The sequence below is a fragment of the Geotrypetes seraphini genome, chromosome 8 (assembly GCF_902459505.1).
Source record: "Geotrypetes seraphini chromosome 8, aGeoSer1.1, whole genome shotgun sequence".
NCBI classification, from domain to species: Eukaryota; Metazoa; Chordata; class Amphibia; order Gymnophiona; family Dermophiidae; genus Geotrypetes; species Geotrypetes seraphini.
Window position 1 is genome coordinate 109,360,144 of NC_047091.1, and position 12,946 is coordinate 109,373,089.

The following is a 12,946-nucleotide window of genomic DNA, read 5'->3' on the forward strand; positions in this document are numbered from 1 at the left end:
GAGGGCGCACCATGGCTGGTACAGCGGCATGATAACCTTCTCTGATCTGTTCGTGATCCCCTTCTTGATCATTCCTAGCATTCTGTTCGCCCTGTTCACCGCCGCAGCACACTGTGCAGATGGCTTCATGGACTTGTTGATCAGAACTCCCAAGTCTCTTTCCTGGGAGGTCTCTCCTAGTACCGCCCCGGACATCCTGTATTCATGCATGAGATTTTTGTTCCTGACATGCATCACTTTGCACTTATCCACGTTGAACCTCATTTGCCATGTCGATGCCCATTTCTCGAGCTTGATTATGTCACGTTGCAGATCTTCGCAATCCCCCTGTGTCTTCAGTACTCTGTATAACTTCCGCAAATTTAATCACTGCAGGAGTATGTATGGGTCCAAAAAGAAAACAAGTAGGGTAAGACAATGGAAAATCCACAAGGAACCAAAAGGGAGGTCCAAAACAAAAGGTTTATTGATAAAGCACCAAAATTGAATAGACTCAACATGGAGCCATGTTTCAGCAATGGTTGCCCACCTCAGGGGTCACAGAATCTTATAGAGTGCTGTCAAATTGTTTTGTGCTGTGCTATCAGAACAGCTCTGTGTATTATTCCAAGACGTGTTCATCACAAAACTGAAGAAAAAGCTACCTTTCTGAAGGTACCAAGGCTTCAAAGTGCGGGAAAACAAAACTATAACTTTAAGTGACAAACTGATAATCCATCTCTCACTCTCTCGCTTCTCACTCATTCCCTGGTCTATCTTTTAAAGCCCCTGATTGTTTCTTTAATATCTTCTTCAGAGCAGGAGCATCCTGTGTTGCTCCTGCCTGTGGTGGCTCTGTATTCAAAATTGTGATTGTGACTGGCATGGGATGTCACAGACACCATTTTGGAAAGGGAAAGGCATGAACAGGAGACTTGTTCCTGCTTATGCTAGTCCCAAGTCCAAAATGGTGGCCATGACTTCAGACGGCAGTACTGTGAGGCTGCCATGGGAAGTCGCAATTGCCATTTTGAATATGGAGCCACTAAGGCAAGAGCAACATAGGATACTCCTGCCCCGAAGAAGCCCGAAGAAGACCATCAAAGTCTTTAAAAGGTAGGCCTGGGGAGAGCAGGTGGAGCTGGTGGTCAGGCCGGGTTTTCTCTCAGGGGTGGGAAGCTGGCTAAGGGAGGTGGAATTGTGACAGCGATGGCATTGAAATTCACATCCCATCTTTCTCAGGGCCCACAGTAATCAAGGAACAAAGAGAGGTAGCAGATGACACAGAAGTGATCCAGAAGGAGTACAAGAAAGAAAACAAACCAAAGAGGAGCCCCTTTTGGTATCAGAAGGAAAGGAACTATAAGATAAGCCATGCTGAGTCAGACCAAAGTCCATCAAGCCCAGCATTCTGTCTGCAGGGCAGGATTAACCAATAGGTCAAGTAGGCACGTGGCTAGGGTCCGAAATGGTCAGGGGGGTCCGATGAAGGAGGGCATCAACATTGTTTTTTCCAAACGGCGATGAGCCCCTCCAGCATCGATCGGCAATGCGGGCCCCCCCCCCCAATCAATGGAAAGTAAGACAAGCAAGCAACGCAGGTAAGAAAGGCAATGGGAACTGTAATTTTGGAAGCGGTGCTGTTTGCCCAAAGCTTCCCTCTGATGCAGCTTCCTGTGTCTGCCTGGGCGCATGGTGGGGTGGGGTGGGGCAGGGGGCCCAGTGTACTTGGGTGCCTAGGGGCCCTAGATGAATTAATCCTGCCCTGTCTGTCTGGGTCACAAGTACCAGCAGATCCCCATAAGTATTTTTGTTTCACGTAGTTTATTTCTAGGGATAAGCAATGGCTCTCCCAATAACCTTTTCTTCCAGGAACCTATCCAAATCTTTGTTCAGGTTGGATTGTACGCATGTTCAAAGTCTCAGTTCACCTCATTCTTGAAATATTACATTTAATTAAGCCAATTAGTTTGTGAATGTCTACCAAATGAACAGGGTGGAAGAATATAGAAATATTATTCTGTTTTCTTACATAACTTTGATCCTGGTTTTTTGTTTTTTAAATAATTTCTACAGTAATGAAAAATAAAAATGTTTCCAAATGCAAACATTGCAACCAAATGGGGAATAGCTTATTCAACTCTGTAATGAAGCTCTTCAATCTCCTAATCAATCACAGCCCTTATATGATTTAATATAAATGTAAGTATAAATTAGTAAAAGTGCTCAGACCACCTAACCATATGTTTAGTGATGACAGCAAACTGCGGTTAGAATTGGGACCATCATGGCAAATTTTACTGTCCCTTACCCAACCTTTAACCTTAAATGTATTCACTATATTGTAAAGAAGTAATTACTTATCTGTAGAGTAGCAGGTTGCGTACTCTTTCCACCGCAGTATAGTCGTGCAAACATGCAAACTGTGCTTAAAGTGCAACGCTACTACTGTATCAGCTCAAATAAAACTCCATGACCCCCCCGACTCGAGTTTCGACTCTTCATCAGGAGGGGACACTTATTACGGCAGCCATTGCCTGTCGGGCTGAGAAGTCAGGATAATCCGACAAGCCCGATAGGCAATGGCTGCTGTAATCTAATCTAATCTAATCTAATCTAATCTAAACCTTAGGTTTGTATACCGCATCATCTCTACATTCGTAAAGCTCGACACGGTTAACAAGAGTTAGGGTAGAAAGGAACTCCAGTGAAGGGAAGAGGCAAAATAAAGAGAAAATTTAGAGGACTAGAATAACCAGAGGGAGGAGGAGTTACATTTTTGAGAATAACCAGGTTTTCAGATGTTTACGGAAGAGTTGGAGGGAGCTCAGATTCCTAAGAGCGGAGGTAAGGTTGTTCCAGAGCTGAGTGATTCTGAAAGGGAGGGAAGAACCTAATTTTCCTACAAGTGAAACGCCTATTAGAGAGGGAAAGGAAAGTTTCAGTTTTTGGGTGGATTTGGCAGAATTGGAGTTAGAGGAGTTCCAAGAAAGAGGAATGAAGGGAGGGAGGATACCGTGTAGGATCTTGAAAGTGAGGCAGGCACATTTGAAGTGGACTCTGGAGATAATCGGAAGCCAGTGGAGCTTGGATAAAAGCGGTGAGACGTGGTCGAATTTGCTTTTTGCGAAGATAAGCTTAGCAGCGGTATTCTGAATCCGCTGGAGTCTTTGAAGGTTTTTCTTTGTTAGGCTAAGGTAGATAGAGTTGCAGTAGTCCAGTCTGGAAAGGATGGTGGATTGGACAAGGACGGCAAAGTGTTTTTGATGGAAACAGGATCTCACTTTTCTCAGCATGTGAAGGCTGAAGAAACATTTTTTTACTAGGGAGTTGAGGTGGTCGTTGAAGGAAAGTGTAGAGTCAATGATGACTCCCAGAACTCTACTAGAATATTCAAGATGCAGAGTGGGGCCAGAGGACAGTGGGGTGGAGGTGGGCAGTTGGTCCAATTTTGGGCCGAGCCAGAGAAGTTTTGTTTTAGATTCATTCAGTTTCATCTGCACAGTGTGGGCCCAGGATTGAAGGTTCGATATACATGAGGATATGTTCGCCGAGAGGTTGGTGAGGTTCTGGTCGGTCTCGAGGAGGACAAAGATGTCGTCTGCGTAAGTGTAGAGTGTTTCAAGGGGGGAGAGATGGAGGAGTTTAAGGGAGGACATATAAATGTTGAAGAGAATAGGAGAGAGAGGTGAGCCTTGCGGGACTCCACAGATCGGGTTCCAGGGGGAGGAAGAAGTGCCCTTCATGTTGACTATGTAGGAGCGGGAGCGTAAGAACTTCGAGAACCAGTCAAGGACTGTGGAGTTTATGCCTATCTCGGTGAGTTGGTAAATTAGAATATCATGATGGACGACATCAAAAGCTGCAGAGAGGTCGAATTGAAGAAGGACGGCGAACTTGTTGCGAGAATGGAGATATTGAACTTTTGAGATTAAGGAGGTCAGGAGGGATTCGGTGCTGAAATTGGGACGGAAGCCGTATTGGTAGGGTTGAAGAATTTCTCAAGGTAGGAAGATAGTTGAGTGGATATGATGGACTCTAGCATCTTGGTAAGAAGGGGAATGTTAGCTATTGGACGGTAGCTGGATGGTGTAGAGGGGTCAAGCTCAGGTTTTTTCAGTAGTGGGGTTAAGGAAATATGGCTCATTTCTGTAATAAGTGTCCCCTCCTGATGAAGAGTCGAAACTCGAGTCGGGGGGGGGTCATGGAGTTTTATTTGAGCTGATACAGTAGTAGCGTTGCACTTTAAGCACAGTTTGCATGTTTGCACGACTATACTGCGGTGGAAAGAGTACGCAACCTGCTACTCTACAGATAAGTGATTACTTCTTTACAATATAGTGAATACATTTAAGGTTAAAGGTTGGATAAGGGACAGTAAAATTTGCCATGATGGTCTCGATTCTAACTGCAGTTTGCTGTCATCACTAAACATATGGTTAGGTGGTCTGAGCACTTTTACTAATTTATACTTATATTTATATTAAATCATATAAGGGCTGTGATTGATTAGGAGATCCAAATGCAAACATGTCATTTTTGACATCCCAATAATGAAACATCACTGAGTTTCTGCATCTATGGCTCTGGTACTGAGAGGAGTGTAACATGAGTGCATATAGATGATAGGACCACACAAACAAGAAGTGTGTTGCAGGACATAACATTCATACTGGACTAGGAACCATGGAATGGGCCAGTAGCATAGAGCAGGGGTTTTCAACTCAACAAGGTTTTCAGGATATTCAAAGTGATTTTGCATGAGAGAGATTTGCATACAATGGAGGTAGAGCATGCAAGTTTATCTCATACAGGTTCATTGTGGATATCCTGAAAACCTGACTGGCTAGATGTGTCCCAAGGACTGGGTTGAGATCCCTTGGCCAGACATATCAAGTTACCCAATTCCAGGCTGGAGATTTTGGGACAGTCCTAGATTTCTGACCAACCAATCTGGTGCAATATGAGACATGCAGCACTGATTTCATTAGTTAGGATAAGGCACTACAAATTCCACATTGCTTCAGGATGTAAATTCAAAACCAGGACTAGCCAAAAAGTCTCCAGCCTGAGAGTGGATAACTTGGCATCACTGCCTTAGCATAGAGCAGGGGTGTCAAAGTCCCTTCTCGAGGGCCGCAATCCAGTCGGGTTTCAGGATTTCCCCAACAAATAGGCATGAGATCTATTGGCATACAATGAAAGCAGTGCATGCTAATAGATCTCATGCATATTCATCGGGAAAATCCTGAAAACCCGACTGGGTTGCGGCCCTCGAGGAGGGACTTTGACACCCCTGGCACAGAGTGAGACTGCAGTGGTATATTTGAGTGACAAGTTCATTCTGTAATCTGAGCTGAGCTCTACCTTGGTGAGAGGCAGCTTGGTGGGGAGTGTGACTCCCTCCTTGGTCAGCAACTTCTTCTCGTCTTCTGTCAGTATCAGCTCTTGGCATTGCCCAGGGCACAGGCTCTGCAGCACTGGTATCTGTTGTTGCTGCTGCTGGATCACAAGAAATAGAAATTTTAATTTAGAGGAACCCAAAACATCATATGGCCCTGAGTCAGGGGTAGGCAATTCCGGTCCTCGAGAGCTGGAGCCAGGTCAGGTTTTCAGGATATGTATGAGATTGATTTGCATGCACTGCCTCCTTGAGATGTAAATCTATCTCATGCATATTTATTGTGGATATCCTAAAAACCTGATCTGGCTCCGGCTCTTGAGGACTGGAATTGCCTACCCCTGCCCTGGATTAATTCAAGCTAGCTCTCAGCCACAGGTACACTGACCACTTTTGTACAGACTGTTTGAAATGAGCCCATTATCACTCATAGTACTTTACCTAAGCTTTTCAGCTTTTTTTTTTCCAGGAGCTCAGGTTAGAGAAGTTCCCAAGTTGCTCCATTTTATCAGGATGGGCTAATCCAGGCCTGGTTTTATCACTGCATGCAGAAACTTGGGGTCCTAACTTCCCTATTGGTTTTTTTTTCTAAGTAAAGTATGCCTATATTGTGGTAGAACCAGAATGGATCATCCTGTTCTAAAAACTGGACAAGATGGCAACCTTACCAGTAACTACCAATGTCTGCAGATATAAGAGGTATAAGAGATGGGAATAATTTTACAGCGATAGAATCTTAATTTTTTATATACGTCTCTTACTGTTATCCCTCTCTATGGCACAAAGGACCAGAAGAACCATTATGACTACAGCAGGCCTAATTCAGGGAAGATGTAGAATGGTTGTTCAAGGTTGGCAGAATGAAGCTTTGAAACAATATGGCTATAAATTTAGCTTCTGCAGTGTTACAATAAAAAACCAAACCCAATAACAGGCATGTTTATTCTTTTTTTTCTGCTCTTTGAAGTTAAACCCCCTTTTTTCCCTATGTATTTTTCCTTGACTCCAACAGTCCTATACTTTGTAATTGCTATAATAAATAATTACCGTATTTGCCGGCGTATAAGGCGACTTTTCAGTACCTTAAAATCCTCCCCAAAGTCGGGGGTCGTCTTATACGCCGGGTACTGTTTACATGCCCTTACTTTACATGCCCTAACATCTCCTTCCTTACCTCCTTACGGTGCTTACGGTACTAGTAAACCTGCCGGGACATCAGCGGGGCCATGGCGGGACATCAGTGTGACAAGGGTGCCAGCTCCTTCATCCTGCGCAGCGGGAAGCAGCGGCGCTCTGGCCCCACCCCTTTTCTCTTTACTACGTCTCTCGCACATGCGGCCGTGTGTGGAGTCTAGCCCTTAAGGAAGTTGCGGGGGCGAACAGGAGGCTTTTGAAGGCTTTTAAAGGGAAACTGTCATGCCAGCAAACTTGCTAGGGACTTGCCCGGCACTTGCTCTCTCCCTCTATGTCTTATCTTCCTTCTATCATTGACAGTTTCAGTTTGGTTAACAGTTTAGAAAACAAATAGCATGGCAGCTCCCATGGGTTTATTGTTCTATTCAGCTTTAGTGAATTAATTAAAATTGTTGAAATAAATTCTGATGTTCTTTTAAGTTTTATTTGTTGTGCAGAAGGTGTGCGGAAGAAGGGGTAGTCTTATATGGCGAGTATATAACAAACTCTATATTTTAACTGTAAAAGTTGGGGGGTCGTCTTATACACCGGCAAATACGGTACCTATGGGCTGGCAACGACCTTGCTAGAGGCCCATCTTTCTGACTCTCTCTACTGTTTACATCCATTCTGTTTCTGAGTTTCTTTTCATTCTTTTTCCATCTTTGCTAAAGACCAGCTCAGGGAGAGGGCAAAAAGATCCACATGGCCTGAAGAGATATGCATAGCAAGCTACCCCCTTGCCCATCATTCACAATCCGTCCAATTAAGGGTTCAAGACATGGCACAATCCAGAGTTTGTCTAAGCACATGAAAGAGATTAACAAAAAACAAAGGAAGGTTCATGGTTTAACTTTAACTACACTAATAGGTTCTGTGAACTAATGAATATGCATTTTTCCTACTCTGTACATGACTGAGAAACCTATAAAAACTGAACACCTAGTCTCAGCAGGGGGAGGGCTTGCCTTCTCTGACACACATGTATTTCTCTGTGTTAAGAAAGCAACACCTCCTGGGGGAACTTTGTACTGCCTTAGAAAATGTTTCTGGGCCAGGATTACAAATCCCAAATCTGTTTTTGTCTATTGCTTGTCTTGCTTTGTCTGATATGTTAGAGTGGATTTATTATGTGTAAGGTTTGTCTTGAGAAAGCTTTGTGTGCTATTTGATTCTTTTCTATTTTGTATAAGCTCTCCTTCTATGAATGTAGGAGAGTGTATGCTAATCAGAATAAAGAGAAATACCTGACCATGCACGGTATGGTGTGAATATATTTCCTTGGTACTGGGTGTGTCTGAGCTAATGTCTGGGACAAGACAGCTCCAAGATTTATTTTGCCTCTGAAGCAGTGTTTCTCAACTCGGTTCTGGAGTACCCCCTTGCCAGTAAGGTTCTCAGGATATCCACAATGAATATGCATGAAAGAAATTTGCATATAATGGAGGCAGTGTATGCAAATCAAGTTTATGCATATTCATTGTGGATATCCTAAAAGCCTGACTGGCAAGGGGTTACTCCAGGACCAAGTTGAGATACACTGCTCTGGAGTGTATCTGAGCTCTCTACCAAAGTGTCAGAGCAGCTCCGTCCCTGGTGTGTCAGGACCAGCCCCGCACCCCCCCCCCCCCAGGAAATTTGTAGTAAAATGTACGTGAAAGCAGCACCCACACTTTGGAACACCTGCAGATCCGCTGGATTTTTAAATTGTATGTCACAATACAGTTTTCATTTGTTATATTTGGCATGCAAAGTATTTGCTGGCTGAGGCATTGATTCCCAAACCTGCCCTAAGGGAACCCCAACCAGTCAGGTTTTCAGGATATCCACGATTAATATTCATTCATGGGATCAATTTGCATACACTGCCTACCTGGAATGCAAATCTATCTCATGTTTAAGATTACCAAATTTTTCCTTCAAAAAAAGAGGATGAGTGGTCCCATGCTGTTCTGCCCCGGCACTGCCCTATTCAACCCCCCCAACCCCATACAAACCGCATCTCATCAGGACCCGTCTGGAGGGCCTCTGCACATGAGCAGATGCGATGCAATGATGCCACATGCATGCAGATGACATCATCGCGTTGCATCTGCATATGCGCAGAGGCCTTTCAGACGTGGCCCTAAGCGCAACACTTTTTTTGTTGTTGTTGTTGTAATTCTTTATTAATTTTCAAATCAAATACAAAAGTGCAAAGAATATATAATCAATTAATACAATAATCAGCACTTACATCCAAACAAATAATGATATTAAATACATTTCCCCCCCCCCCCTCCCTGGATGTGCATAAAGATCAATGAGGAATCAAAGGCTTACTTGATCAATCAGTTTTTATAAATTCCGCTACTGGACCCCCAAGTTTCTTTAAATTTTTTATTATGTCCCAGTTGTTCAGAATTCATTCTCTCATATCTATAAAATTGACACAGTTTCCCACCAAAAGTTGAAGTTCAGTCTGTCCCAGTTTTTCCAATTTTTCATTATTCACTGCATGCACACGACCTCATCGCATTGCATCTGCATCTGCGCAGAGGACAAACTGCTGGGTTTTGAAAACCCGTCCTGGAAACCTGGACGGTCCTCTAAAAAGAGAACATGTCTGGATAAATCCGGACATTTGGTAACCCTACTCATGCTTATTCTTTCTGGATAACCTAAAAAAGCTGACTGCTTTGGATTCCCCCAGGAAAGGTTTGGGAACCCCCTGTGCTGGGGAGTGGGCGGAGACAAGCCAGAAGGACAGGGGAAAGAAATTGGGACTTGTATGCCGCCTTTTTGTAGTTTTACAACCACACTCAAAGCGGTTTACAGTCAGGTCCTACAAGCATTTTCCCTATCTGTCCTGGTGGGCTCACAGTCTTTCTAATGTATCTGGGGCAATGGAGGATTAAGTGACTTGCCCAAGGTCAGAAGGAGCAGCACGGGATTTGAACCCACAACCTGAGAATGCTGAGGCTGTAGCTCTAACCACTACACACTGCACTCTTACCATCTCACAGCTACTGGAAAGCAACAGATCTTTCACAGTCAGTGTGCATGAATCCGCAGTTTGGGCTGGAGCTGGCAACTCACAGTTCTCCTCCTGGTAAAAGCTGGGAACCCACATTTCTGCACAAATAAACACAAGACAAGAAAAAGAATGAGATAAGAAGCCATAGGAGTCAGCATTTGTGGGAGGGAAGACTCAGTATCAATGAGAAGTGGCAATGCTCCCAGGAGTTCAAGGGGAGTGGAAGGGGATAGGATTATTTGTTGCAATGGGAGGGGGTGGGGAAGGTTTTATATAGATAGATAAAATGTTATTTTATCTATTAGGCACTTTAGGGAACTCTTTAGACTTGCACACTTAAGTAATTTTCAGGTCTAGACTTTTTTTAAAAAACTAACTTTGTTCGGATGGGGGTTTACGTCAAGGAATTATTGTCTGGATGGGAACTTCTGGAAGGAGTGGAAATGCGGTGGGCAAAACTGAGAAGAGCAATTGTAAGGGTGAAAAACCTTTTTGTAAGGCAAGTAAGTAAAAGTAAGAGGAAAAGAAGGCCACTTTGGTTCTCAAAAGTAGTAGTTGAGAAGGTTAGCTTTCAAAAACTACAAAAGAAAGAGGAAGACAGGCAAAAATATCTGGAAAAGTTAAGAGAAGCTGGTCTTGTAGTCAGGAAAGCAAAGATGCAAATTGAAGAAAAAATAGCTGACAGTAAAACATGGAGACAAGACATTTTTTAGATATATTAGTGATAGGAAGAAGTGCCAAAGTGGCATTGTGAGACTCAAAAGTGAAGGGGAGGAATATGTAGAAGCTGATAAAGAAAAGGCCGAATTACTTAACAGATATTTCTGTTCTGAGTTCATGGCTGAAGCACTGGAAGCAGAAGACAAACGTGAATAGGGATGGAGGAGTAATAGACCCTGATTGATTTTCAGAGGGTTGTGTTCATGAGGAGCTATCTAAAATAAAGGTAGACAAAGCAATAGGGCCGGATGGTGTACATCTTAGGGAGCTGAAGGAACTTAGGGAAGTTCTGGTAGCTCCGCTGACTGACCTTTTCAACGAGTCTCTAGAGTCAGGAGTGGAACCGGAGGACTAGCGGAAGAATGGAAGAAGTAGGGAATTACAGGCCGATAAGTCTGACTTCTGTGGTAAGCAAATTAATGGAAACACTTTTAAAACAAAGAATGGTCAAGTTTCTGGAATCCTGTGGATTACAGGACTGCAGGCAACATGGATTCACTAGAGGTAGGTCTTGTCAGACAAATCTGATCAATTTCTTTGACTGGGTGACCAGAGAATTGGATAGAGGATGTGCGCTAGATGTGGTGTATTTAGATTTTAGAATAGCCTTTGACAGTGTTCCACACAGACGTGTAATAAATAAACTGAGTGCCCTCGGGATGGGTCCTAAAGTGATGGGCTGGGTCAAGAACTGGTTAAGTGGAAGGCGACAGAGGGTAGTGATCAATGGAGATAGCTCTGAGGAAAGGGATGTTACCAGTGGTGTGCCTCAAGGTTCTGTTCTTGGGCCTGTTTTTTTAACATTTTTATAAACGATATTGCTGAAGAGTTGTCGAGTTAGATTTGCCTCTTTGCAGTTGATACAAAAATCTGCAATAGAGTAGACACACCGAATGGTGTGAATAATATGAGGAAAGACCTGGTAAAGCTTGAAGAATGGTCTGAAATTTGGCAGCTAAAATTTAATGCTAAGAAATGCAAGGTCATGCATTTGGGCTGCAAAAACCCTAGGGAACGGTACAGATTAGGGAGTGAAGAGCTTATATGCACGACAGAAGAGCGGGACTTGGGTGTGATTGTATGTGATGATCTTAAGGTGGCCAAACAGGTTGAAAAAGTGATGGTAAAAGCTAGAAGGATGCTAGGTTGCACAGGGAGAGGTATGGCTAGTAGGAAAAAGGAGGTATTGATGCCCCTGTATAAGACTATGGTGAGACCTCATTTAGAATATTGTGTACAATTCTGGAGACTACACCTTCAAAAAGATATAAAAAGGATGGAGTCGGTCCAGAGGAAGGTTACTAAAATACAGTGCCGTACCAAGGGGGGGAGGTCCGCCCCGTGTGCACGGCATGGGGGGGGTGCACAGCCGGCCAGGTCCGGGTCCTCCTGCCCTTCCTATCCTCTGGCCCACGTTGCTGCAATCTTACCTCCCCCCGCAGACAAAAAGTCTTTCCGACGTTAATTCTGACGTCAGAGAGGATGTTCCGGACCAGACAGGCAGTGATTGGACATGGGAAGGAGGTACTGGGGGCACCATGGACACGGGAAGGAGGCACTGGGGGCACCAAGGACACAGGAAGGAGGCACTGGGGGCACCATGGACACGGGAAGGAGGCACTGGGGGCACTAAGGACATGGGAAGGAAGGAGGGAGGGAATAGAAAGGGACAATTGTTGGGCCTGAGTGCAAAAGAAAGAAATGAAAGAAAGGATACACAGTCAATTAATAGATGTCCCCTTTTGATGAAAAAAATAAATGGTCACGTTACCTCTGACTTACTTTCTCTGCAGCAGAGTCGGCAGCCGCGCTGAGGTCCCGCGATGACTCATCTGCCAGCTCTGCTCCGGAAGAAGTAAGTTACGTCGGAGGGGGTGGACCCAGCAGACACAGTCATTGCGAGACTTTGCCACAACTCCCTGCATCTGCCGGAGCAGAGCCAGCAGACGAGTCATCGCGGGACCTTCCAGCATGCGGCTGCTGAGTCCACTCCAGAGCAAATACGTCGGAGTGGGGTGGACTGGCAGCCGGAAGCTACAGTCATCGTGGGACCTTGCTGCATGAAGGGAGAGAAAGGAGCAGGATTGCTGGAATGGAAGAGTGGTGGAGGGAAAGAAAGGGGGCAGGGTGGTATGGAAGGGTGGTGCTGATAGAATTGATGTACAGAGAAAGGGGAGAGACATAAGGGGGAAGGATATTGGAGGGAAAGAAAGGGGGCAGATGCTGATTGAAGAGGGGTGGATAGCGAGAGAAAGGGCAGACATTGGATGGTAGTGGGGAGCCTATGCTGGATGGAAGTGCAGATGGGAGAGATAAGGGAGCATATGCAGGAAGGAAATGGGAGGAGAGAAAGAGGGGAGCAGACGCTGGATGGAAGTGGACAGAGAGAGAAGGTACTAGATGGAAGGGTTGGAGAAAGAGGGTACATGATGAAAGGAGGAGATAAATAAAAGGAGGGTACATGATGGGGAGAAAAGGATTGAGTTAGGGAAACACTGGAGGGGTGAGGGAAAGAGGTGGCAAGTTTTAGGTAGACAGTAAAAAAGGACATTGATAATAAGGTAGTAAGAACGTAATCTAGATAGATGCAGAAAATAAATTGAAAAGGAAAATGAGGGAAAAAAGGGAAAGGGATTGCAGAGGAGAGGTGTGGGAGA

General features: G+C 44.5%; 1 protein-coding gene across 5 annotated transcripts in view; it reads right to left on the reverse strand.

Annotated features, from left to right (window-relative positions):
- The window catches only part of CREB3L3 (cAMP responsive element binding protein 3 like 3), a 70,671-nt gene that overhangs the window by 34,562 nt on the left and 23,163 nt on the right, over positions 1-12,946 (reverse strand). For 4 of the 5 annotated variants that reach the window (XM_033953553.1, XM_033953552.1, XM_033953550.1 and 1 more), the window contains 2 exons: positions 9,549-9,667; positions 5,347-5,481 (listed from right to left, as the gene is read on the reverse strand). In XM_033953553.1, the coding sequence (XP_033809444.1) occupies positions 5,347-5,481; positions 9,549-9,667 (254 nt within the window). The remainder of the gene's footprint in view (positions 1-5,346; positions 5,482-9,548; positions 9,668-12,946) is intronic. The other variant, XM_033953551.1, reaches the window with a different exon arrangement.